The sequence below is a fragment of the Orcinus orca genome, chromosome 11 (assembly GCF_937001465.1).
Source record: "Orcinus orca chromosome 11, mOrcOrc1.1, whole genome shotgun sequence".
In the NCBI taxonomy this organism is placed as follows: Eukaryota; Metazoa; Chordata; class Mammalia; order Artiodactyla; family Delphinidae; genus Orcinus; species Orcinus orca.
In genome coordinates this window covers 41,477,535-41,500,813 of record NC_064569.1, presented here as the reverse complement: position 1 = coordinate 41,500,813, position 23,279 = coordinate 41,477,535, and the positions used below count along the sequence as shown (strand labels likewise).

Below are 23,279 nucleotides of genomic sequence, written 5' to 3'. Positions count from 1 at the left end.
GCAGGAACGCCTGGTGGTTGCCAGGCATAGGGGGCAGGGATGGGTGAAGGTGGTCAACGAGCTGAATAAGTTCTGGGGATATAATATCCAGATTGCTATCTATAGTTAACAATACTCTATTATATATTTGAAAATTGCTGAGATTAGATTTTATAATTTCTCACCACACACACACACACACACACACACACACACAAATACAAGTATGTGAGGTGATACATGTGTTAAGTAACCCTATTGTGGTAATCACTTCACAGTATATACATATATGGAATCATTGCATTGTACACCTTAAACTTACACTATATTATATATCAGTCATATCTCAATAATGCTTGAAAAAAAATACAAGATTTTTAAAATTCAAGATTTTAGGAAAAAAATTCCTTTGAAATGAAGTCCAGGCTTCCCTGGTGGCGCAGTGGTTGAGAGTCCGCCTGCCGATGCAGGGGACACGGGTTCGTGCGCTGGTCTGGGAAGATCCCACATGCCGCGGAGTGGCTGGGCCCGTGAGCCGTGGCCGCTGAGCCTGCGCATCCGGAGCCTGTGCTCCGCAACGGGAGAGGCCGCAACAGTGAGAGGCCCGCGTACCACAAAAGAAAAAAAAAAAAAGAATTTCAAAGGACACTATTTCAGGCACTAACTGTATTTGGAAATACTTTCAGGCTCATTCTTGGCCTGGTATTTTCATTTTGCTACACATCCATTCTTTGCACGTATAGGCCATTGATTGAAGGTCCATTGTGTGGATGGCAGATGCCAAGTGCTGAGGGAAATGAGGAAGGACAGAAAGTCCTATGCAAGTTATCTTTGCGAACCACAACAACATCTGCAGTTAGGTACGTGACAAATACTCTTGGAAAACAGTAGGTTTTTTATACTTGTCAAATTAGACCTTTGAGAGAACATGAACCATTTGATCTGATAATAAGAGCAGATTCCATGTTCATACTCTAAGTGTGAACCTGATGAGTAGACTGTAGACAAACAGAGGGAAAACAACCGGTTATCAAATCTGACGATGAAGGACAGACATCGGCTAAGAATATCTTTGGAGTAATCTTCCCCACTCCTAAATATAACCCTTGGGATTCGAGACATGCTGACTTTTCATGTGGCCCTTCCTATGTTCTGTAATTTGAAGTTGCCCCAAAGTCTGCAGTTGGTGCAAGAACTATGACCTCTTCCTCCTTGGCCTTCTTTTTGGCATCATCCAACTTCTTCTTTTTGCTTTCCGGCATGAGATCATCTAACCAGCTCAGCTCCCGCTTAGAGAAACAGAGATCCATGACTTTCCTGACAAAGACCAGGGCCAAAACCTGAAGAAAAATAAAGAAAGTGAATTAGGGGGGCTCATTTCCTCCCTGGAGTTTAAAAGCAGTCTTATTTTCACAGCAGACTAGAACATGTCAAGCAGAATCAAACTCATAATAATCATAATATTTGCCTTTATTGAGGCTCTCTGAACCAGATACTAAGTTAAGTGTTTTCTATACAATAGTTTATTTAACTCTCATCATAACAACCCTACAACTTACTGATGCCCTAACTGAACTAATTTAATTCCTTTATTGAAAAGAGGAACCCTTCATCAGCAGATGGCCCTAAGAGCTGCCTTCCCCTGGCTTGAGGCCAGCAGGAAGGGCTACCAGGCAGCCTGGGGGTGGCGAACCTCTCCAGGAGATGGCTTTGGTGGGGCCAGCCAAGCTCAAACCAAACATGGGTCACCAGGGGGTGATAGGGCCTTAAAGGACCGTCTGGACTTCCTCGGATCCTCTGCCTACACATTTACTCACAAAATCCTTGCTTTATGCCTGCGGCATGGATCTCGAGCGATTTTTGTCTCTGCCCTCTGGCCTGGCTTGACACTCATTTTATAAATGAGGAAACTGAGGCCCAGGGAGAGAAAGTGACTCACCTAAAATCTGACAGCTAATTTCCTCCATGGAAACGACCAGGGATCTCAACTGCTGCTCCACTTTCTCCCCATGAGGGCCATTTCAGCCAAAGGAGAACCAATAATAACCCAGAATGACCTGCCTGGACTGACTGGTATTCACCAGCTAAATTTGGTGACTGGACCAGGCATGGGGCAAATCAGGCTAATTAAATTCATTTCTCCCTAATTTCAATGACTATTTTCCCAATAAAGCCAAAATTCATAGTATCCCTTCCAGGAGTTGCCAGGAATTTGCTATTTCTTTAACCAAACACTCAAGCCCTGAACATAACACCCAAATGCAGAACCCTACATGTATTCTGACAAAATTGAGACACCCATCAGGAGGGTATATATCTAGGAGATTAGGGGAAAAGGACCCCGAAGATTCCTCACCCTTGAATATTCTCCCAGTAAGACAGAGTTCAAAAGTAACTAAATGAGTACCAGACATTACCCTCACTGGCTTTTCCCTTCTGAGGCCCACCCTTTGGGTAACTTTCAAAGAGTCCACTGAAATCTCAGCATCCTCATGACACAGAGTGAGCCAGAGACAGGAAGCCCTCAAGAGGACAAGATGGAACAGTGAGGTGGTCAGGTGGCAAGAATTTCATCATCACCCTAGTTTTAGAAAACAGGTTGTCACCTGTTGCTGAACCACACAGTTCAGCTTTCCCGGTCTCCTTTCCAAAGCACTTGCTTCAGTCAGAAAAGAGGCAAGGATGTCCCAGTCACTTATCAGTGCTAGACCAACCTCTTCCTCTTTCCCAGTGGCTTGAAATGGTGCATTTCCACCACTATAGACACTTCTGATTGCAGTAAATTCTAAATAGGAACCATATTGCTTTGAGGTAATATGCAAGTTACTGCAAACATGAAGAGTCCTCTCCATGTCAGATATATGAGAGAAAGAGAGAGAGAGAGAGAGAAAGAAATTCAGACAGACAGACAGGTAGACTAGTAGCCTTAAAAGTAAACATAGTAAACTACTACACACATGCTTCCACACCTCAAGGTCCTCAAAATAATGCTGCTCCTGCAAAGACCAACCAAAAAAACAAAAACTCACCATCAGTAAAGGATTAATATCCAGAATATATAGAGAACTCCTAAAACTCAACAACAAAAAAAATACCACTTTATTTTAAAATGGGCAAAGGACTTGAATAGACATTTCTCCAAAGATGATATACAAATAGCCAAGAAGCACATGAAAAGATGCTCAACATCACTAATTATTAGGGAAATCAAAACCACAATGAGATACCAACTCACACCCATTAGGATGGCTGTTATCCAAAAAACCCCGCCATGCCACAACATGGATGAACCTTGAAGACGTTATGCTAAGCGAAACAAGACAGTCACAAAAGGAAAAATACTGCGATTCCACTCACATGAGGTAACTAGAGGAGTCAAATTCACAGAGACAGAAACCAGAATGGTGGTTTCCAGGGACTGAGGGGAGGGAGAAATGGGGAGTTATTGTTTCATCGGTACAGAGTGTCAGTTCTGCAAGATGAAAGACCTTCTGGAGGTGGATGGTGGTGATGGCTACACAAACATTGTGAGTGTACTTAATGCCACTGAACTGTACACTTAAATACAGTGAAGATGGGAAGTTTTACGTTCTGTATATTTTATCGCTATTTTTTAAAATAAAGAATAATACCTTTTAAACTCACCATCATTGGAAAGACAATGGCAGCTGGAGATGCCTTGATGACCCAAAGCAGGATGAGGCAGGTCAGCTGGATGAGGGTGAAGAGGTGCACTTTGCGCAGCGGCACGTGCCGAAGGTAGATGAAGTCTGGCTGGTGCTTTGCAGGCATCCCAAAGAGCTTCAGACGATCAAAGAACTGAAAGGAGGGAACTGGCATTTATTTTCAGGTGGTTTCTCTGGGCCTCGTTAATCCCATTCATATCTCTTAATATCACCTGCTCCGAAAGGTGGGTAATACCGTTTCTACCTGACAGAAGGGGAAACTGAGTCTCAAAGAGAACAGGTAATTTGACCAAGGTTGGTAAGTGACAGAGTCAAAATTTGAACCTATCTCTTCTAATTCTGGGTTCAGCTTTCTCTCTCCTCTCCCACACTCTAGCTCCTGAGACAGATCTTTCTCAGGGAGTGTTGAAAACAAAATAAGCAGTGGTATCTTTCTGCTTAAAAGACCAAATCTCTTATCTGTTCTTTGAGGAGTTTGGAGCTTTTTACTGATTATTTAAAGTAAAAAGATAGGGACTCCCCTGGTGGCACAGTGGTTAAGACTCTGCACTCCCAATGCAGGGGACCCAGGTTTGATCCCTGGCCAGGGAACTATATCTCACATGCATGCCGCAACTAAAAAGTTTGTGTGCCACAACTGAGGAGCCCACGTGCCTCAACTAAGGAGCCGGTAAGCTACAACTAAGGAGCCCACCTGCCACAACTAAGACTTGGTGCAACCAAATAAATAAATAAATAAAATCTTCAAAAAATATATATATTTTTTAAAAAGTAAAAAGATGAAATCTCATGGGGCTTCCCTGGTGGCGCAGTGGTTAAGAATCCACTGCCAATGCAGGGGACACAGGGTCAAGCCCTGGTCCAGGAAGATCCCACATGCTGCGGAGCAACTAACCCCATGCGCCATAACTACTAAGCCTGCGCTCTAGAGCCCACAAGCCGCAACTACTGAAGCCCACCCGCCTAGAACCTGTGCTCCGCAACAAGAGAAGCCACCACAATGAGAAGCCTGCACACAGCAACAAAGATACAACTCAGCCAAGAACAAATAAATAAATAAATAAATTTATTTTTAAAAAAATGAAATCTCATAACATTCTGCATATAGAAAAAATGACCATCTTATATTATAAAAAGGAAAACAGAGACCCAGAGAGATTAAATAACCTGCCCAGGAGTTGGAGGACTCAGGCTCCCTGACTTCAGACTATACTACAAAGCTACAATGAACAAAACAGTACTGTACTGGCACAAAAAATAGAAATATAGATCAGACAGAACAGGATAGAAAGTCCAGAGACAAACCCACGCACCTGTGGCCACCTAATCCGTGACAAAGGAGGCAAGAGTATATAATAGGGAAAAGACAGTCTCTTCATAAGTGGTGCTGGGAAAACTGGACAGCTACATATAAAAGAATGAAATTAGAAGACTCCCTGACACCATACACAAAAATAAACTCAAAATGGATTAAAGACCGAAATGTAAGGCCACATACTATAAAGCTCTTAGAGGAAATTATAGGCAGAACACTCTTTGACATAAATCACAGCAAGATCTTTTTCAATCCACCACCTAGAGTAACGAAAATAAAAACAAAAATAAATAAATGGGACCTAATTAAAAGCTTTTGCACAGCAAAGGAAACTATAAACAAAACGAAAAGATAACCCTCAAAATGAGAGAAAATATTTGCAAATGAAGCGACTGACAAGGGATTAACCTCCAAAATATACAAATAGTTCATGCAGCTCAATATCAAAAAAACAAACAACACAATCAAAAAATGGGTGGAAGACCTAAATAGAGATTTCACCAGAGAAGACATACAGATGGCCAAGAGGCACATGAAAAAATGCTCAACATCACAAATTATTAGCGAAATGCAAATCAAACCTACAATGAGGTATCACCTCACACCGGTCAGAATGGCCGTCATCAAAAAATCTACAAACAATAGGGCTTCCCTGGTGGCACAGTGGTTGAGTCCGCCTGCCGATGCAGACGACACGGGTTCGTGCCCTGGTCCAGGAGGATCCCACATGCCGCGGTGCGGCTGGGCCCGGGAGCCATGGCCGCTGGGCCTGCGCGTCCGAAGCCTGTGCTCCGCAACAGGAGAGGCCACAACAGTGAGAGGCCCGCGTACTGCAAAAAAAAAAAAAAAAAAAAAAAAAAAAAAATCTACAAACAATAAATGCTGGAGAGGGTGTGGAGAAAAGGGAACCCTGCTGCACTGTTGGTGGGAATGTAAATTGGTACAGCCAGCATGGAGGTTCCTTAAAAAACTAAAAACAGGGCTTCCCTGGTGGCGCAGTGGTTGAGAGTCCGCCTGCCAATGCGGGGGACACGGGTTCGTGCCCCAGTCCGGGAAGATCCCACATGCCACAGAGTGGCTAGGCCCGTGAGCCACAGCCGCTGGGCCTGCGTGTCCGGAGCCTGCATGTCCGGAGTCTATGCTCTGCAACGGGAGAGGCCACAACAGTGAGAGGCCCGCATACCACAAAAAAAAAACAACTAAAAATAGAGCTACCATGTGACCGAGCAATCCCACTCCTAGGCATATATCTGGAGAAAACCATAATTCAAAAGGATGCATGCACCCCGATGTTCACTGCAGCACTATTTACAACAGCCAGGACACGGAAGCAACCTAAATGTCCATTGACAGAGGAATGGATAAAGAAGATGTGGTATATATATATATACAATGGAATATTACTCAGCCATAAAAAGGAACAAAACAGTGCCATTGGCAGAGATGTGGATGGACCTAGAGACTGTCACACAGAGTGAAGTAAGTCAGAAAGAGAAAAACAAATATCGTATAATATCGCTTATATATGGAATCTAGAAAAATGGTATAGATGAACTTATTTCCAAAGCAGAAATAGAATCACAGATGTAGAGAACAAACTTATGGTTACCAGGGGTGGCGGGGTAGGATGAAATGGGAGATTGGGATCGACATATATGCACTACTACGTATAAAATAGGTAACTAATGAGAACCTACTGTAGAGCACAGGGAACTCTACTCAGTGATCTGGGATGACCTAAATGGGAAGGAAATCTAAAAAAGAGTGGATATATGCATACATATAGCTGATTCACTTTGCTGTACAGCAGAAACTAACACAACATTGTAAAGCAACTCTACTCCAATAAAAATTAATTTTAAATAAATAAATAACCTGCCCAAAGTCACATTAGAACTCCGTGCATAACAGTGACCACTAGACATTGTAAAATAACAAAGAGGAACGAGCCACCAGTATAAGAAGTGGCTAAATTATCAAATTATCTGGGTACCCAAGTTACCTCCTGATTCTCTCTGTTCAAAGGACTCAGAGGAATGAGTTGATGGATGGGAAAAGGCAGACTGTGACAGGAAGTAATACCTGCTTACTTGGAGCAGCTCCCACGACTCCCCAATCTCTTCACCAATGTACCCCCAGTTAAACCCGCCCCCCCCCGCCTCACACTTTAGCCTGGCACTAAACCTAGTGTTGTCCATGTGTGGAAGCCAGTTTAATTCTTGATCAACCTTTCAGATCTAAGTTTACCAGCATCTGACAAAATGTGTTTAATACATGCCTGATGATTGTCTGCTGAATAACTGACGAACGACTGGAACCATGACATTGAATCAGGCCACCCTGAAAGTCTCTGTGCACTCATGCCAACATGACCCTATTTTGCCCAATGCCCAAAGAAATGTCTAAAATAGCTGAAGCAGCAAGACTAGGAAATGGTTTCTCAAGAACTGGTTTGTGCTCCCCTAGGGAGGCTGTCTTTCCCTGGTCAGGACAGGTGAGCTCACCAAGAGAAGACACTGCCTGGCTGAACCATGCAATACCTGAATTCCCTGTAGTGAAGACACTCCCATGTAGAGGAAAACTCCGTAGAGTACCGGCATCGGGATAAACTGAAGACGAAAGGGCAGAAAGGCCAGAAATTAAATTTGGTATCATAGCACACTCAAGATTATATAAACTTCCAAATCTCCAAGAAGGAAGCCAAGTCACAAAATCACTGCATAGATGCTGCATTCGTTTCTGCTGCCTTTACGTGACTTAGAAGTAGAAGCAAAAACAGACGCTGACAATGATAAAAAATCATTTTGTTCGGAAATGAAATGATTACACGTAAGTGTAATTTGGTCCTGGTTAAATCATAGGTCTCACATCTTCTTCTCCCCATCTGGCTCTTCCTCCTCCAGGGAAATGGGCGCACACACACACACACGCACACGCACACACACGCACACGCACACACACACACACATCTCTTTTACGGAACTGAAACGTTTTAAATCTTTTCTAATCGCAGAATCATCTCCTCAGGGATTTGGTGTATTTTAATATAGACTAATAACATTTGCTTTTTTACTAACCAGAGACTTGAGGGCAGGAGTGGGGAGGTTATCTTAACAGAGAAGGAATAATTTGGGGAGAAATATCAACATTACTCTACTGCATTTGACTATACATACTTACCACATTATATCAATCTAGGTAATTTTCAGAGCAACTCTATGAGGTAGAGTAATGAGGCCTATGGAATCAAGGCAAGGAAAGTCTTTTTGCAAAGACTAAACTCGACTTGCTTTTATTCTGAGGCTAAAGAACATTCCCAAACATAATTCTTCTTTGAACCAGAAAATCCCCATTGGATTTTACGTTGCTCCAGCTCTAGAGCGAGTAGACATCTCAATTTGGTGCTAACCTGGTTGGAAGAACTACCGAATGGTTTCCTAAAAGAATCCCCCTGAGACAGTTACAGGAAGGCCAGGCAGTGCCCACCACCAGGCCTTCATGGTTACATTCCCAGACGAGCAGCGTCCTTTGGGCTCCTCCAGATGGCACCTAGACCAGAGGCACCTAGGGCTGGGGACAGAGAGTAGAAGGGGGCAGGGCCATGAGGAGAGGTGGCAAGATTAAGTGGAAGGTAAGGGGACAGGAAGATGGTTCAGAATCCTTTCCCTCCTCTCCCACTTCTCACCCTTAAATAGCATTTGCAGTGCAGGCTGAGGTGGTTGACAATTCATCAAAAAGAGGGAGAAGGAGGCAAAGGAGATAAGTAAGTGCTCCGGAATGGTTGGGGCTTGCAGACAGAGCTTTCCTTTTGATTCTATTTTTCCCAGATGCAGGTCTTACACCCACAAAAAAAATTTTTTTCTCATTTTCAAGGTGGCTCCATCTGTCCAAATATCCTCTTTTCACCCCACATGTCACACCAGCCACTGCCCATTTTTCTGTTCCACTTCACAGAAAAAAACCTCTTGAAAGAGTTGTCTGCCCACATGCCCTTTACTTCCTCACCACCTGTTTACTCTCCGGCCCCTGTCATTTGGCTTCTGCTCTATTGTTCCAATGAATCTGCTCTTGTCAAGTCCCGTTAGGCCTCCATGTTGCCAAACCCAATGGCCTTGATTTAGTCTTCATCTTTCCAGACAGTCTCTGACCAATCACTCCCCTTGCTTGGCTTCCCTGACATCACAGCCTGCTGGTGTCCCCCCTCCGCCGCCAGCAGCTCCTCTGAGCCTCTGTTGCTATCTCCTCCTCTACCCAACTTCGAAATATCGGCTCTCCTTAGACTCTGCTCTTCTCTCTAGTCCTCCTCTTTTATATCTACCTTTCTCCCTCAATCCACTCTTTTGGCTTTCAATACCACCGACGTGCTGTTGACTCCCACATTTATATTTTTAGCCCAGAAGCCTCCTCTAGCCTCTTCACTCAGATGCCTCCCAGACATCTCACTCAAATCTGACCACGCCCACCCTTTATAAAATCACTTCCTCCTTCATAACAGTCTTCTCCCTCTTAAATGCCATCACTCTCCACACAGATGGTCAAGTCAGAAACCTAGCAGGCATTTTGATGCTTCCATTTTCCTCACCCCATTCCATATCCAGTCGACCAGCAAGACCTTTGGATCTCCTCTGAGATATCTATGCATCCCTACTACCAACTTCCTCATCCAAGTCACCATCCCCTCTCACCTGTAACAGACTCACCAGTCTCTCTGCCTCTATTTTTCCTCAACCCTAAAAACTTACTCTCTAGATATCAGCCAGAGAGATCTTTTTAAAATACTAAATGGATCATGTCCCTCTCCTGTTAAAACCCTTCAAAGGTTACCTTTACCAGTGTCAGCGAGGCCCTGCGTGATCTGCCCCTGCCCACTCTTCAATCTCATCTCAATGCTCTTGCCTTAACTCAACACCCTTGAGCCCTGGTATCTCCTAGAACACATATCATCATTTCCCACCTCAGGGCCTGTCTAGACTGCTTTTCTCCCTTCCCCCACGCCCTCTCCCACCATCCATGGCATGGCTGGCTCCATCTCATCTTAAATACCATCTCCTTAGAGCGGCCTTCTCTGACCATAGTAACTAAAACATCTCCCCTTAATTCTCTATAGTACTACAGAGAGTACCATATATTTCCTTTTATCACACATCATATTCTGTAATTACCGTGTTTGCTTTCTTAACTAACCTTCTTAACTACATCTTATCTGTCTTATACCACTAGAATAAATTCCTTCAGGGCAGGTATCTGTACGTGTATCTGTTTGCCATAGTGCTGTATTCCCAGCACCTAACAGAATTCCTGGCACAAATCAGGCACTCAGTATTTACCTAATGAATGAATGAACGGTTACCTTTAATATAGCTGTCATGAAGACTGAGCAGCCCATCAGCACAAAGATCATAAGGCCTGTTACTCTCTGTTCTCGGATACCCAAGAATTTGGGCTGTTCTCCAGGGGCAGAGCACTCAGATTCCAGTTTGAGGCTGTTCACATGTGTGATGGACAGGACAGTTGCAGCCACAAACCAGGGCAGGCCCATGACGGAGCAGACACCCAGCATGACGGCCACCATCAGCAGGTCCAGGTGGTAGCCACATCCTTTCTGTGGGGAAACAGAGTCTCCGTCACCATCAGTGGGCTGGCTGTAGTGGGACATAGGACAGTGAGCTAAGAGTCTCAGGCCCAAAGCAGGAAGGAGTGTATGGATAAGAAGGAAGGGGTCCAGAGATTCCAGCAGAGTCTTCCAGCCCCTCCTGGTGTGGAGGGAACAGAGAAGAAAGAGAAACCTTAGCTGGTCTTACACATGCCAATATCCGACTTTTATTCAAGTGCCCCCAGATCTCACCCTGAGTCTCACATATTCAAAGATTCATCCTTTCTTGACAGAGTAAGCAGAGACCAAGCCACATCTTGACCATTCTAGAGGGTAGACCCTACAGGAGTCGGAGATAAACAGGTTCCCACAAACCCTCCCCATTCCTTGCCAAATACGGTTGCTGCCTACTCTAGGGAAGAAAGGAATAGAGATGAGGCGTGAAGCCTCTCACTAATAAATGTACTGGCACCAACCCTGCCTCCTAGAATCCTTGGGCTCAAGGTTCAGTCTGGAAACCTCGATAATGCACATCAATGAGAGAATACCTGTTTCTAGGAAACAGTGGCCCAAGCCCTGACCTGAACATCAGGAACCTAAGCCCGACCCAGACCATGTGGCTACGTGGGGACCACCAGGAATTCTGCCCACCAACCTCCCTCACAGGTTTGAGAGAAGAGTAATGGACTCCAAGCTTCCTTCACATCATACAATCATGCTCTACCCCAGTTTCATCTCCAAACCAATCTTTGTCATTAATGGAGGGATTGGAAACCCCTGGAAACCCCATATGAGCTCCTCCCATGACTGATTTTATCCAGGTTCTACAGTTCCTGGCCTAAACAGGCTTACCCTAAATTTTTAAAAAATATAATAGGCTGCCGTTATGAGTCCTAGGTCAGAACTTCTTGTTACCTTGAGCTTGTGTTCCTTCCTGTTAATGATGACAGCTGTGATCTGCTGGTCCATGAATATCAAGATAGTGCAGAGAAGAGCTGGGATAATTGCAGCTATCACAGTCCACCAGGGATTGGGGCCAATGGGACTAATAATCCACCCTCGATCATCCCGTGTTGGCTAAAGGGAAAAAACAAGATTTTTGTATTTCAAGTTAACTATAGTCATTAGGGCAAAACAGATCAAACGGAATCACAACAAGCACAATTCTTTTTATTCCTGAATGAGAATCCTTATAAAAATAAAAATAAAAAAAAGCATGAAACACAGGAAATCTATGGCCTTGTTCCAAATCCCCTTTTGAAAGACTCGGTCCCCAACTGTCAACTTCTTATGGAATATTCATTACTACTTCACTTCCTTCCCCTACTCTCCAAACCCCTGGGTACAGAAAAAGTGACTTTATCTCAACATTAGCCCAAGTAAAATATAATTAACAACAAAATCTGTTGTCAAAAAAGAACTTAGTGACTTCCAAAGACAAATATAAATAACTTTGATTATCCTCCTCACTGCTCCCCTCCAGAAGCCGTATAATGTATGTCTACAGAACAAATAAAGGCAACATAGAGCCAGTTACATGGAATTTCAGGGGACTGGTCCAAGGACCTCCTCCCATCAGCAGTGAAACAGGGTCCAGGCACTAGAGACTTGAGAAAGGAGCCCAAGACTGCTGAACTTGGGGACTTGTGTGATCTAGGACTCTCTCTGATGTCCCTGTAAGACTACTGTTCATAAACCTTATTTGGGTGTTTGTAAAATTCCTAAACTCTCCTAGATCTCAAAAAAATGCTAAGGTACTCTGAGGAAGAAAAGTTCACTTTGTTTGGCGAGTAGTGATGGAGGATAAAAGGCCAGGGGTACAAATTGGCCCAGAATTCACCAAAACTCAATGAACAAAGCAAAGACTATCACATCCAAAGTATTTGGTTCCATATTGGTTATGACTCTAGGATTCAAACACTCTTCAATAATGTCACCAAGTCCCAAATTATGAATAGCTTAGGTTCCGAAAGTTTACAGAATCTGTGTTTCCTTAGTAACAATGTTCTAAGTGGTAGGTAAATTGTTAGGTCAACACAAAAACTTATTAAACCCTGACTGACATTACCCCATCAGTACTAGTACTAGCCTTCAGATTGGGTCTTGGTCACTGGCGGCCATGTGGTGTAATAGGGAAGAGAAGAAGGAAGAAAATTTCTTCTCTGCTTCCTGAAAGTGAGGCCTGCCAATGAGGAACACTTTCTTTGACATTCTCCCATCTCCCCTCTCGTCTCTCCTACCTCGCAGAGGCCTTCTTCCCAGATGTCCCAGAAATTCAGTGTCTTCTGACTGTCTTAAGCCTACCCATCAGGGAACATTTCCAGGGACTTCTTAATGCTCCCAGATTAGTTATTTTTACACAAAATCCATTCCTCCCGCAGGGTCAACCTCAGCCAGGTATTAGAGAAAAAGCTGACTGCACTCGTTCACACAAAGGTGAGAATGCCATATTCTAGGACGTATATATTTTTAAAGAGGGTGTTTTTTAATCCATCAATTTCTAACTGGTGGCATTTCAGTGAATTCAACAAAATAAAATTTAAAATTTTCAAGCAATATGGAAAAAGGTATTTTTAACCAGGCCTACTTCAGAGAGAGCGAGAGAGAGAAAGGGAAGACAAGGCCAACTGTGCCGGGTGTTTACAAGATAAAGGCCTACGTTCCAGTTCCCTCCTCCTCCCCAGCCTCCCCCATTCTCTCCTCTCCTGGTTCCTCTCTGGTCCCTGAGGACGCCCAGGTTTTCTCTCCTCTCCACCCTGCGGGGACCTACGGAACTGAGCTCAGCTCTTCCATCTTCTCAGTTTACTCAGTTAGTGCCCCCAAATTGAAATAGATTTGGAGTCCCCATGTTTTGATCATTTGTTTTACTTTTTTGTATTGGTTTTTGGATAAACAGTATAGATTATAGAGAGATATACAAACAATGGATGAGGGTTGAAGAGATGTCACGATTAGTCTGGTGGGGGCCCTAGACTGAGAATGAAGCTCCTGGGCCAGCTCACCTCCTCGTAGGGCAAGATTCCTGAGGGGCGGGACCGAGGCCGGCAAAGAGCCTTTTCATCCTTCCTGATACCCTTATACAGTTGATGCTCAGTGAAGTGCTGTTAACCGGACGTGTTCCAGAGACCCATATTTCCACAGTCTCTGGCATATATTTATGTAAATACACATATTCCATTGTTTTAAATCTTCACATATTAAAAACAATAAGTAGCATTAATGAAAATAAATAATAATTTTCACTCATTAAACAACGTTAGATGTTCTGACTTTTCTGACTTGAACTCGGCCAAGCCTGAGGAGTTTGCTTTTCTGAATGGTGAGGCAGGAGAGCAACGTTCAGGTTTAGAGGACTACACAATTCATGATCAGGATGGGGAAAGGCCTCTGAAATAACTTGGGACCAGATTCTGTGAAACTCCGTAAGGGCATCAAGTACCCTGAGATCTGTTTACCTTGAACACACTGGGAACTTGAAGCTTTGGTGATGGGATTCCAATCAAAAAATCAACAATCACCATTGTGAAGATAGTGAGGAAAACAGCAAAGTCACTCACCGTGGAGCGGACCTGGCACAAGAAAGGATTGGAGACGTGTTTCAGTAGGTTCAATATGATAGAAAAGACTCAGGTGTTGTAAAAGGCTTAAACATCCTCAGAAGAATGCTTTAATTTTATGGTTCAATTAATACAAGCATTTTTAAACAACAGGACACTGTTAACATGCCCAAATTCATCCCCGAAGTGTGGATAGGACGGGGGAGAATGAATCCTCTGACAAACTCTACTGGAACCCACTCCAAACTCTGAGGAGTTCTGTTTAGAGCATCTAGGCCAAGCATTTAGAGAATAGTTCTGAGAACTTGGGATAAGATTTCCTGGGACCAGCAAGGTCCAGCTGTGCCAGCCGAGAACCTCACAGCAGCACCACTCCTCTTCTCTCTCAGACCCAACATCGAGTCCATCTGCAAGTCCTGTTGGCTCTGCCTTCAGCTCATGCCCAGAATCTGAGCCCTTCTCACTGCCCCCACGGCTTCCACCCAGATCAAAGGCACCAGCGACTCTTGTCTCTATAGCTGCAGCAGACTCCTAACCCTGCCCCTGTCCTTATTTAAAGCTGCTGGAGGGACTTCCCTGGTGGCACAGTGGTTAAGAATCTGCCTGCCAATGCAGGGGACACGGGTTCGAGCCCTGGTCCAGGAAGATCCCACATGCCGCAGGGCAAGTAAGCCCGTGCACCACAACTACTGAGCCTGCGCTCTGGAGCCTGTGAGCCACAACTACTGAGCCCACGCGCCACAACTACTGAAGCCTGCACGCCTAGAGCCTGCTCTCCGCAACTCGAGAAAGCCCACGTGCAGCAACGAAGACCCCATGCAGCCAAAAATAAATAAATAAATAAATTTTTTAAAATTAATGAAAAAAAATAAAGCCGCTGGAGTGATCATTCAAAACACAAGTCAGATCACATCACTCCTCTACCCAAACCCTGAAATGGCTCCTCATTTCACTGAATTAAAAAACCCAGAGCCCTTCTTGGCCTGTGAGGCCCGCATGCACTGGCATCTTTACTGCTCTGACCCAGCTCCCCACGCTCCCTGGCTCACTCACTCTGCTCCAGCCACACAGACCTCCTTGCTGTTCCTTACTCACGCCAGACTCACTCCCACCTCAGGGCCTTTATACTTGCTCATCCCTCTGCCTCAACTGCTTTCCCTCCAGGTAACCCTGTGGGTAGCTCCCTCTTTCACGTTCACTCAAATATCACCTTCCCCATCGGATCTTCTCTGATGCTCCTCCTTAAAAGTGGTCACCACCCTCCATCCCAGCACTTCCTGTACTCCTTTCCTACTTTATTTTTCTCCATAGCACTTATCACCATTTTGTCCCTTAGGGGACTGACTCTCCCACTCTACAGTTTAGTGTAGCTTTAATAAAATACAATGCCCCTCAAATGCCCAGTGCCCACCTTAATCCGAACTTCCAACGAGACAGAACCAAATATATCTTAGCCCCATGTAACATCACTGACATCTTCATCTGACTTTGCTTTCCTTTGAAACCTGAGGTTTCCAGCTCCCTTTCCCTGGTTTTGTTAGTTCTCCTCTGAATGTTACATAAATTCTCTGAAAATGTAGCTGCCCCACCGTGAAGCCCATCCTGACCAGCCTGGGGCCCAGGGCCCGTCTCTCCTCTGAACTCCTATGGCCCTTATGGCATCTAACTGTTTACTACTGTCTCCTATGGGCATGGTTGCTTCATGGGTTTCCCTTTCCTATCTGATGGCAGGGACCATATATTTTTTAAAATCATATAATAGCTTTATTGAGATACAATTCACATGTTTTACAGTTTGTTTTATTATTTATTATTTTTTTATTGAAGGAGAGTTGATTTACAATGTTTCAGGTGTACAGCAAAGTGATTCAGTTCCATATATATATTCTTTTTCAGATCCTTTTCCGTTATAGATTATTACAAGATACGGAGTAGAGTTCCCTGAGGTCTACAGTAGGTCTTTGTTGTTTAATCTATTTTGTATATAGTAGTGTGTATGTTACAGAGGTCATATTTTAAACTTCTTCTGCATCCCCCGTAGCACTCGACCCGGGCCTGAGCAAGTAGTCAGTACACAGCTGCCACTTGTTCACAGTTCGTCCAGACCGGAAACACGCCCCAGAACTTACTCCATACGTGCCTCCCTTAACCACTGTGCAGGCTGACTGACGTCTGAGACTGTGTTTTCATCGTGAACGTGTGCACAGTAAATGCCTCAGCCACTGAGCCCTCACCCATTCACACATCCTGCTCTGCAAAGGCGCCCAACTGAAGACTCGCACACGCAGAAAAACCGCCACTTCCTCCTGATTGATCTCCTCCTCAAAGCAAAGACCCCTTTAGCCACTCTACGCTTGGCCTCTAATTCCACCCTGCCCAAACGAGTCACGACACAAATAATGCCATCTGCGTCAGGGAGAGACGGCTGAGGCTTCAAACCGTCATGCAGACCAAGTCAGCGATTTCATAAGCTATTGCCAGAGCCATCCCAGGGAGGAGACTCTGGGGTCCCCTACACACACCTCAAGCAATCATCCCAATTTACTATCTTCAGGAGCCAGCTCCAGCTGCTGCTCGCTACCTGCCCCAGCAGGCTGGAAATGAGACTCATCACTCTTAGAGAACACGATGACCACCTTAAACTCACCTGACACTTTTCAATCAAAACCTCTTAAGTATTAACCCCTCATCCCACACCACACATCTATGAAAGAGGCTGCTGGACACAGGAAGAAGAGAAGGCCACGCCCTCCAAAATCAGGTCATTTGGAGCTCGGCGCCTGCCAATCCACTCACAAGCACCACGGAGGCCTAGAACAGGCTCTGTTATATTAGAAGTCTAACACGAAAGAAATGCAAGAGCGTGCTACCTACTCTGGTTGGGAAATAGCGGCTTGTCTTAAATGTCTTCAAGGTGCTGGAGAGGATGAAGGTGGTGAAGAATAGAATGCAGGACCAAAAGAGCACATCGGGAGTATAGGGTCCATGGTGGCCACACACAGAGCCCGTGAACTCTCCATGCATCTCCTGGCACTCCTGAAGGAACAGGCATTCCGGGTGATGAAAGGCAGGCAGGAGGGAGGACACAGCTGCTGAGTCCACCAGCACCGTCATCCCACGGCTGCTGGGAAGCTCAGGCTGCCTGCAGCATCTACTTGCCCTCCATGTAGTTGTGGGGCTCTTGCTTGCAGGTAAGGGTGACTACTTAGAGTCCTAACTAAAACACTTTTGTAAAGGAAACCAAACTGTCTCAAGAAAACACGAGGTTCTAGGAGGGCCCTAGTAATCTGTATTATTTCTATTACAGAGGACTTCCAAACTTGAATGTTCTTCGAGCCCCACAAAACCTGGATGTGGCCCCCTACCCTCTCTGATTTCATCCGCCCACATCCTGAGTGCAGGGTCACTGGGTGGGATCGTGTGGGAGAGAAGAGAGAGGTAGTCCTCCTTTCCCTTTATGCAGAGAGAATTTTGAAGGGGAAAGGAAAGTCAGTAAGAATAGTTTAAAAAAAGCTTTATTTCTGTAAATGCCAGAGCTTGCTGAAGGGCTACCCCACTCCTACCTAGAAGGTCCCCTTAAACCTGGTGGTCACAAGACCGAGCCGCCTGGCAGCACCCAGACTTACACTAACAGTCAGGTTGGCCCAGTGGACTTCTGTTGTCACGATGTTGTGGTCCTTCCAGTACTGTAAGGTGTGATTGTTTGGGTTCTCTGGGAGAGTACACCTGCAGCTGAGGGGAGAAGAAAAAAGATTCCTAAGGGAAGTAGCCAAGTATTCAATTAAATATTTCTAGTCATGACAGGGCTACAGGCACTGCCAAAGCCCACATTATTTCTCCTTTGCCCACTTCAGATCCCTGAGGTTGGTCCTATTCATTGAGACCCAACCATACCCTGATTTTTCAGTCAATCGTTACTAAAACTGGGCTCAAGTCGGCATGCGGGTCTTGGGTTAAATTGTGCTGACAACCAAGTTTGGCATCTGACGTGGTAGTTTCCTTGCTTAGTTTGTATCTCTTAGGCTCTTCCTATGAAATTCACTCTACATGGCAAGGAGGACCGGATACGCCGTTCAGCTCTCAACAGCGTCCCCAAGCCTAAGTATCTTGCTCCTTAAACCTGCATCACATTCTTGCTCTAAAAATCAGAGCCTCTTGGAATTATATAAGACAGAAGCTACATTAGCCCTGGTAATATCCCACTATCTTGACCATTCCCTGGCTTCCCCCGGCCTCGTCTTGCATCCAAACCAGAGCAGACCAGACCTGTCCCACTGGCCACCATGTTGCTTCCTAGTCCCAGCATGCTTCACTCCTGAACTGCCTCCCAGTATACTCAACTGATACAGCCATTCCCACCAACTTTGTTTCATCTCTGATTTTAATGAGCATGCCTTCTAAGGATATAGCATCACAGAATTAAAATTCAAAAAGATCTCAATAGGTAATAACCATAGGAGGAAATCAACAAAATGAAACTAGGGAAAGCCATAAAGTCCTACATTTAGGTATAAAAAAATCAATTCCAGACTTGGAAACAACAAAGATGTCCTTCAGTAGGTGAATGGATGTACTGTAGTACATCTAGACAATGGACTATTACTCAGTGCGATAAAGAAATGAGCTATCAAGCCATGGAAAGATACAGAAGACCTTTAAGTGCGTATTACGAAGAGAATGAAGCCAATCTGAAAAGCCTACGTACTGTTTCATCACAACTATATGACATTGTGGAAAAGGCAAAACTATGGAGTAAAAAGATCAGTGGTTGCCAGGGGCTGGGGTGATGGGGAGGGATAAATATGAAGAGCACGGAGGATTTTTAGGGCAGGGAAGCTATTCTGTAGGACACTATAGTGGCAGATATGTCATTACACATTTGTCAAAACCCACAGAATGTACAATGCCAAGAGTGAACCCTAATGTAAACTCTGGACTTTGGGTAATTATGATGTATCACTGACTGCAACAAACATGGCACTCTGGTGAGGGATGTTGATAGTGGGGGAGGCTGTGTGTGTGTGCACAGGGGGTGTGTGGGAACTCTCTGTACTTTCGGCTCAATTCTGCTGTGATTCTAAAACTTGCTCTTAAAAGATTAAGTCTATTTAGGGACTTGCCCGGTGGCGCAGTGGTTAAGAATCCGCCTGCCAATGCAGGGGACACGGGTTCGAGCCCTGGTCCGGGAAGATCCCACATGCTGCGGAGCAACTAAACCCGTGCGTCACAACTACTGAGCCTGTGCTCTAGAGCCCACGGGCCACAGCTACTGAAGCCCGTGCACCTAGAGCCCGTGCTCTGCAACAAGAGAAGCCACCCCAATGAGAAACCTGCGCACCGCAAAGAAGAGTGGCCCCTGCTCGCCACAACTAGAGAAAGCCCGCACCCAGCAATTAAGACCCAACGCAGCGAGGAGGAGCTCCAAAATGGCGGAAGAGTAAAACGCGGAGATCACCTTCCTCCCCACAGATACATGAGAAATCCATCTACACGTGGAACTGCTGCTATAGAACACCCACTGAACGCTGGCAGAAGACCTCAGACATCCCAAAAGGCAAGAAACCCCCCACGTACCTGGGTAGGGCAAAAGAAAAAAGAAAAAACAGAGACAAAAGAGGGAGCTGTGAAGGAGGAAAGGTCTCCACACACTAGAAGCCCCTTCACGGGCGGAGACTGCGGGTGGCGAAGGAGGGAAGCTTCGAAGCCGCGGAGGAGAGCGCAGCCACAGGGGTGCAGAGGGCAAAGTAGAGAGATTCCCTCACAGAGGATCGGTGCGACCAGCACTCACCAGCCCGAGAGGCTTGAATGCTCACCCGCCAGGGCGGGCGGGGGCTGGGAGCTGAGGCTCGGGCTTCGGTCGGAGCGCAGGGAGAGGACTGGGGTTGGCTGCGTGAACACAGCCTGAGGGGGGCTAGAGTGCCACGGCTAGCCGGGAGGGAGTCCGGGGAAAAGTCTGGAGCTGCCGAAGAGGCAAGAGACTTTTTCTTCCCTCTTTGTTTCCCGGTGCGCGAGGGGAGGGCATTCAGAGCGCCGCTTAAAGGAGCTCCAGAGACGGCGCAAGCCGCGGCTAAAAGCGCAGACCCCAGAGACGGGCATGAGACGCTAAGGCTGCTGCTGCCGCCACCAAGAAGCCTGTGTGCGAGCACAGGTCACTGTCCACACCTCCCTTCCGCGGAGCCTCTGCAGCCCGCCACTGCCAGGGTCCCTGGATCCAGGAACAACTCCCCCGGGAGAACGCACGGCGCGCCTCACGCTGCTGCAACGTCACGCCGGCCTCTGCCGCCGCAGGCTCAATCCGCATGCGCACCCCTCCCTCCCTCCGGCTTGAGTGAGCCAGAGCCCCCAGTCAGCTGCTCCTTTAACCCCGTCCTGTCTGAGCGAGGAACAGACGCCCTCCTGCGACCTACATGCAGAGGCGGGGCCAAATCCAAAGCTGAACCCCAGCAGCTGTGCGAACAAAGGAGAGAAAGGGAAATCTCTCCCAGCAGCCTCAGGAGCAGCGGATTAAATCTCCACAGTCAATTTGATGTACCCTGCATCTGTGGAATACCTGAATAGACAAAAAAATCATCCCAAATTGAGGAGGTGGACTTTGGGAGCAACGATATATATATATTTTTTTTTTCCCTTTTTCTCTTTTTGTGAGTGTGTATGCGTATGCTTCTGTGTGTGATTTTGTCTGTATAGCTTTGCTTTTACCATTTGTCCTAGGGTTCTGTCTGGCCATTTTTTTGTTTGTTTTTTGTTTTTAGTATAGTTTTCAATGCTTGTTATCATTGGTGAATTTGGTTTGGTTGTTCTTTTTCTTTCTTTTTTTTTAATTACTTAAAAAAATTTTTTAATAATTATTTTTTGGTTTTTATTTTAGTAACTCTTTATTTTATTTTACCTTTTTCTTTCTTTCTTTTCTCCCTTTTATTCTGAGCCGTGTGTATGAAAGGCTCTTGGTGCTCTGGCCAGGCGTCAGGGCTGTGCCTCTGAGGCGGGAGAGCCAAGTTCAGGACATTGGTCCACCAGAGACCTCCCAGCTCCACGTAATATCAAATGGCACAAATCTCCCAGAGATCTCCATCTCAATGCCAAGACCCAGCTCCACTCAACGGCCAGCAAGCTACAGTGCCGGACACCCTATGCCAAACAACTAGCAAGACAGGAACACAAGCCCACCCATTAGCAGAGAGGCTGCCTAAAATCATAATAAGGTCACAGACACCCCAAAACACACCATCAGACGTGGACCTGCCCAGCAGAAAGACAAGATCCAGCCTCATCGACCAGAACACATGCACTAGTCCCCTCCACCAGGAAGCCTACACAACCCACTGAACTAACCTTAGCCACTGGGGGCAGACACCAAAAACAAGGGGAACTATGAACCTGCAGCCTACGAAAAGGAGACCCCAAACATAGTAAGTTAAGCAAATTGAGAAGACAGAGAAACACACAGCAGATGAAGGACCAAGGTAAAAACCCACCAGACGAACAAATGAAGAGGAAATAGGCAGTCTCCCTGAAAAAGAATTCAGAAAAATGATGGTAAAGGTGATCCAAAATCTTGGAAATAGAATGGAGAAAATACAAGAAACGTTTAACAAGGACCTAGAAGAACTAAAGAGCAAACAAACAGTGATGAACAACACAATAAATGAAATTAAAAATTCTCTAGAAGGGATCAATAGCAGAATAACTGAGGCAGAAGAACGGATAAGTGACCTGGAAGATAAAATAGTGGAAATAACTACTGCAGAGCAGAATAAAGAAAAAAGAATGAAAAGAATTGAGGACAGTCTCAGAGACCGCTGGGACAATATTAAACACACCAACATTCAAATTATAGGGGTCCCAGAAGAAGAAGAGAAAAAGAAAGGGACTGAGAAAATATTTGAAGAGATTATAGTTGAAAACTTCCCTAATATGGGAAAGGAAATAGTTAATCAAGTCCAGGAAGCACAGAGAGTCCCATACAGGATAAATCCAAGGAGAAACATGCCAAGACACATATTAATCAAACTATCGAAAATTAAATACAAAGAAAACATATTAAAAGCAGCAAGGGAAAAACAACAAATAACACATAAGGGAATCCCCATAAGGTTAACAGCTGAACTTTCAGCAGAAACTCTGCAAGCCAGAAGGGAGTGGCAGGATATATTTAAAGTGATGAAAGGGAAAAACTTACAACCAAGATTACTCTATCCAGCAAGGATTTCACTCAGATTTGACGGAGAAATTAAAACCTTTACAGACAAGCAAAAGCTAAGAGAATTCAGCACCACCAAACCAGCTTTACAACAAATGCTAAAGGAACTTCTCTAGGCAGGAAACACAACAGAAGGAAAAGACCTACAATAACAAACCCAAAACAATTAAGAAAATGGTAATAGGAACATACTTATCGATAATTACCTTAAATGTAAATGGATTAAATGCTCCAACCAAAAGACACAGACTGGCTGAATGGATACAAAAACAAGACCCGTATATATGCTGTCTACAAGAGACCCACTTCAGACCTAGAGACACATACAGACTGAAAGTGAGGGGATGGAACAAGATATTCCATGCAAACGGAAATCAAAAGAAAGCTGGGGTAGCAATTCTCATATCAGACAAAATAGACTTTAAAACAAAGACTATTACAAGAGACAAAGAAGGACACTACATAATGATCAAGGGAGGATCAATCCAAGAAGACAATATAACAATTGTAAATATTTATGCACCCAACATAGGAGCACCTCAGTACATAAGGCAAATACTAACAGCCATAAAAGGGGAAATTGACAGTAACACAATCATAACAGGGGACTTTAACAACCCACTTTCACCAATGGACAGATCATCCAAAATGAAAATAAATAAGGAAACATAAGCTTTAAATGATACATTAAACAAGATGGACTTAATTGATAGTTAAAGGACATTCCATCCAAAAACAACAGAATACACTTTCTTCTCAAGTGCTCATGGAACATTCTCCAGGATAGATCATATCTTGGGTCACAAATCAAGCCTTGGTAAATTTAAGAAAATTGAAATCGTATCAAGTATCTTTTCCGACCACAACGCTATGACCCTAGATATCGATTACAGGAAAAAAATCTGTAAAAAATACAAACACATGGAGGCTAAACAATACACTACTTAAT

General features: G+C 44.9%; 1 protein-coding gene across 6 annotated transcripts in view; it reads right to left on the bottom strand.

The window, feature by feature from the left end:
• SLC4A8 (solute carrier family 4 member 8) overlaps positions 1–23,279 on the bottom strand; it is a 91,963-nt gene that overhangs the window by 19,261 nt on the left and 49,423 nt on the right. For 5 of the 6 annotated variants that reach the window (XR_007470020.1, XM_004274309.3, XM_049694096.1 and 2 more), the window contains 8 exons: positions 17,757–17,862; positions 17,005–17,166; positions 14,029–14,142; positions 11,489–11,650; positions 10,331–10,582; positions 7,521–7,589; positions 3,625–3,798; positions 1,182–1,319 (listed from right to left, as the gene is read on the bottom strand). Coding sequence is in view for 5 of the 6 variants with exons in the window: in XM_004274309.3 (XP_004274357.2) it covers positions 1,182–1,319; positions 3,625–3,798; positions 7,521–7,589; positions 10,331–10,582; positions 11,489–11,650; positions 14,029–14,142; positions 17,005–17,166; positions 17,757–17,862 (1,177 nt within the window). In the remaining variant the exon portion in view is untranslated. The remainder of the gene's footprint in view (positions 1–1,181; positions 1,320–3,624; positions 3,799–7,520; positions 7,590–10,330; positions 10,583–11,488; positions 11,651–14,028; positions 14,143–17,004; positions 17,167–17,756; positions 17,863–23,279) is intronic. The other variant, XM_033436260.2, reaches the window with a different exon arrangement.